Source organism: Monoraphidium neglectum (assembly GCF_000611645.1).
Source record: "Monoraphidium neglectum strain SAG 48.87 unplaced genomic scaffold scaffold02725, whole genome shotgun sequence".
NCBI lineage: Eukaryota > Viridiplantae > Chlorophyta > Chlorophyceae > Sphaeropleales > Selenastraceae > Monoraphidium > Monoraphidium neglectum.
Genome location: NW_014010903.1, coordinates 5,060 through 8,460, shown reverse-complemented (window position 1 = coordinate 8,460; position 3,401 = coordinate 5,060). Strand labels below are relative to the sequence as shown.

Below are 3,401 nucleotides of genomic sequence, written 5' to 3'. Positions count from 1 at the left end.
CTCCTCCCCGAACCCCCACATCCCCCCCCCGGGAACCCACCCGGGCAGGCTGTCATTCTGTCCGCCAGCACCAGGGCGTCAAACACCCCCAGGTTCCAGGGCGTGAACGGCGCCTCCTGCTTGCGCTCCTGCGCGGTGCGCAGCGGCTGCCGGATGCGCCCCTCCAGCAGCCACTTGCCGTCCGGGTCCAGGTGGGCCCGCTTCACCTGGCATTACGGGCAGCGGGGGGAGGGCAAGGCGGGGGCGTCGGCCGGCGCGCCGCAAGCAGAGGGTTGCAGCAGAGGGCAGGGCGCGGCGGCCGCGGCGGCGGCGGCGGCGGTGGCAGGGCGAGCGGCGGCGGCGCGCGAGGCCGGGCCGTGCGCTGCTTGGCTCGCCTGTACGTCTGACCGCACAGCGGCGATGCCGCCATGCTGCGCCATGTGGGTACAGATGGCGTCCATGCTGGGCGAACCCACATACAGCCGCCCCGGGCCAAGCACGTCCAAGAACCTGCGGGAAACAGGCGCAGGCAGGGGCCGCCCCTGGGTGTGGCGTCCCTAACGCGTGGGGGCACCGAGGCGGCGGCCCCGGAGCTTCTGCAGGGCGCCAGAGCGCGCGCTGCCGCTGCGCGCCCGTTGTGGAAGGGGTTGTGGCTGCTTGCACCTCCCTTGAAAGCGCAAACACCAGCACCTACCGACAGCCGCCGTTTGCCACCCGCGCGCGGCTGGCGGGGCGGCCGCTGCAGCAGTTTGACTGCGAGGCCCCTGCGCGCGCCTGCGCCTCCCTCCCCCCCCTCCCTCCCGGCGACGTTGTGATGCGCGCACGCGCCGCCGCCACCCAGCCAGAGGGTCCCGCGCTCACCCCGCTGGCTGCCGGGCGCCGCCGCCGCTGCCGCCCTCGCCGCTGCCCGCCAGCTCCTCCCGGGGCGTGAACTTCCCGGTCGTCGCGCACAGCTCCCCCACCCTGCCGCCCCAGGGCGTCGCCACGCCTGGACCGACCACAGGCAACAGAGACGAAGAAAATATTTTGGGGCGGGGGTCTCCTCGCTTTGCAAAATTCACACCGCCGCGCCGACCCTCGACCACCCTGGCGACGGGGTGTCTGTGTGTGCGCGGCCGCCGGCTGGGACCACTGCCCTGCATTGCTGCCGGCCCGGACCACCCCCAGCCGCGACCGCCTCTTCCATCCGCATTCGCCTGATCCCCTGCCTCGCACCCGCGGCCCTGCCGGCCGGCGTACACTCCCAGCTTCGTCCGCGGCCCTTTCACATAGGCGCCGCAGCCCCAAAACATGTGGGTGGCTGCACCGGTGCCTTGCCCCCGCACCTGCGTCCACCCAGCTGTCAACCACCGCCCTGAACTCAGCTGACACTGCCCGCACAAACTGGCAGCCGTGGTCGAACTGCAGGGACTTCCAGGACGTGCGGCGGGTGGTCATGCGTCCGCCTGGCCGGGGAGGGGGGAGAGCGGGGGTGAGGGCGCCGCGTTCGCGGCACTCATCAAGACAGCTGCCAGCGACGGCGGGTTTGCGACCGCCTGGCTGCTTGCCGCTGGCAGGTTTGTAGCGCGTGCTGCACAACGTGTGACTCGTGTTTACTGCTCCAACCCCCATCCAGCCGCGGCGCCCTGAGCAGCTGATTGGGGCGTCGGGTGTCACTCGCTCTCGAGGAGTCCCGAGGAGCGAGGACCAGTGACAGAAGGCCCAGCACTTCGCACACATGCCTTCACAGCCTCCTACCCGGTGTTGTCTTTCCCATATCAAAAAGGGACACGTTGTAGCCATACGCAGAAAGGGTGGATGCGCAGAACAGGCCACTGACGCCGCCACCCACCACGGCCACGCGCCGCTCGCCGCCGTGCGCGTCGCCGCCGTCCGCCGCCAGCGCGGCCATTGCGCGTTGGTGCGAAGGCGCGACGTGCGCTGCTAGTTTATGAAGCCTTGCCGCACTGCGGGTGATTCGCATTCGCTTGGTGACGGAAGCACCAGCAGATCTAATTGATCTCGTCGCACAGCTGCTTTGAGGGAGCGAGCTAGAAAGCATCATTTACTAGTCTCATTCACCCTAGGTGCTTTGAGCAAATGAGACATCGCTACTAAGAAATTGACCACGCGCTGAACCAAATTGCGGCATCAAGTAGGCAACCTCAACGCGCGCTGCTTCGACAGAAGGGACTAATAGCAAAAGTACAAAAGTATACATCGCCCGCGCACGATGCCCGCCGCGGGCTGCTGCTCTGCAATGTCACTCAGGTGCCAGCAGAGTCTGCAGCATGTGCATGGTCGCAGAGGAATGTGCAGCTACATGCATGATCAGGGAAAATTCATGCACTGCACAGGCATCAAGGTAGCGATACAACATGCCCTGCCCCTGGTGCAGATGTTACTGGTTGAAGGCAGATGCAACCGCCAGAAGCTCATTGCGCCCGCCCGCCCAACGGCTATCCCCAAGGGCTATCAGGCATGCGGCGCAGGTGCCCGGCAATCCATGGATGTACACCTGCACCGAAGACATGCATCCCATGACAAACCTGCATACCAACGGGACCATGCTGCACTGGAGTGATGACGACTATTTGGTCAAAGACCTGCCATCCCTCCGGTCAAAGACTAGAAACCGCTGCCCTGTCCTGGGCAAAGGAGCATGCAACACGCTAAAACGCGGTGGTCGCCGGTGGAAATTGGATAAGCCAGGCGGCGCATGCGAATGCAAAACCCCAGCCGAAGCCTGGCAGCCGCTCCGGCGCCGCCGCGCGTAGCGGCTTTCGTGCACTCGGTGGGGGTAGACGCAGGACGCCCCGGCAGGACAGCGGCCCGGCGGCCCGCCGACCACCGCAGCCTGGCCGGCTCACGCGCGAAGCAGCACCGCGCCGCGCGCCTCGAGCGCCGCGAAGCATGGCGCGCGCCTTAGCGCCGACAGCGCCCCCAGGCTGATGCCTGCAAGCCGCAGCTCCTCGAGCCCCGGCAGCCACGCCGCGCGCGCCAGCGCGGCCGCGGCCTCCGCGCACAGCGCCGTCGCCGCCCGCAGGTCGAGCCGCCGCAGCCCGGCCAGCGGGCGCGCGGCCAGCTCGCCCCACGGCGCCGCGTCTCGCCCAAGGCCGCGGTTGTATGCGAGCCCGAGCTCCAGCAGCGCCAGCGCCCACGGCGCCGCCGCGAGCGGCGGCAGCGCCGCGTCCGTGATGCCGGCGCGCGCGAGGCACGCACGGCGCAGGCGCGGCAGCGGCGCGGCGGCCAGCGCGGCGGCGCCGGCGTCGCCCAGCAGCGGGTTTGACCCGAGGTCAAGATCTTCGAGCCCGGCCGCCCAGCCCGCGCCGGCCAGCGCCGCCGCGCCGGGCGCGGCGACGTGGTTGGCGGCGAGCGCCAGCCGCCGCAGGCGCGGCAGCGCCGCGGCGGCGAGCCGCATGGCGCCGGCGTCGTCGAGGCGG

The 3,401-nt window shown here is 69.7% G+C and overlaps 2 protein-coding genes across 2 annotated transcripts; both read right to left on the bottom strand.

The window, feature by feature from the left end:
- Window positions 1-836: 836 nt before the first annotated feature.
- MNEG_11403 (hypothetical protein) lies at window positions 837-1,870 on the bottom strand (the record flags this gene model as incomplete). Its single annotated transcript, XM_014040127.1, has 3 exons — window positions 837-967; window positions 1,305-1,424; window positions 1,717-1,870. 3 exons carry the CDS (start codon window positions 1,868-1,870, stop codon window positions 837-839), a joined length of 405 nt encoding a protein of 134 aa, XP_013895581.1.
- Window positions 1,871-2,824: 954 nt separating this feature from the next.
- On the bottom strand, window positions 2,825-3,379 carry MNEG_11402 (hypothetical protein; the record flags this gene model as incomplete). Its single annotated transcript, XM_014040126.1, has 1 exon — window positions 2,825-3,379. One exon carries the CDS (start codon window positions 3,377-3,379, stop codon window positions 2,825-2,827), a length of 555 nt encoding a protein of 184 aa, XP_013895580.1.
- Window positions 3,380-3,401: the final 22 nt, after the last annotated feature.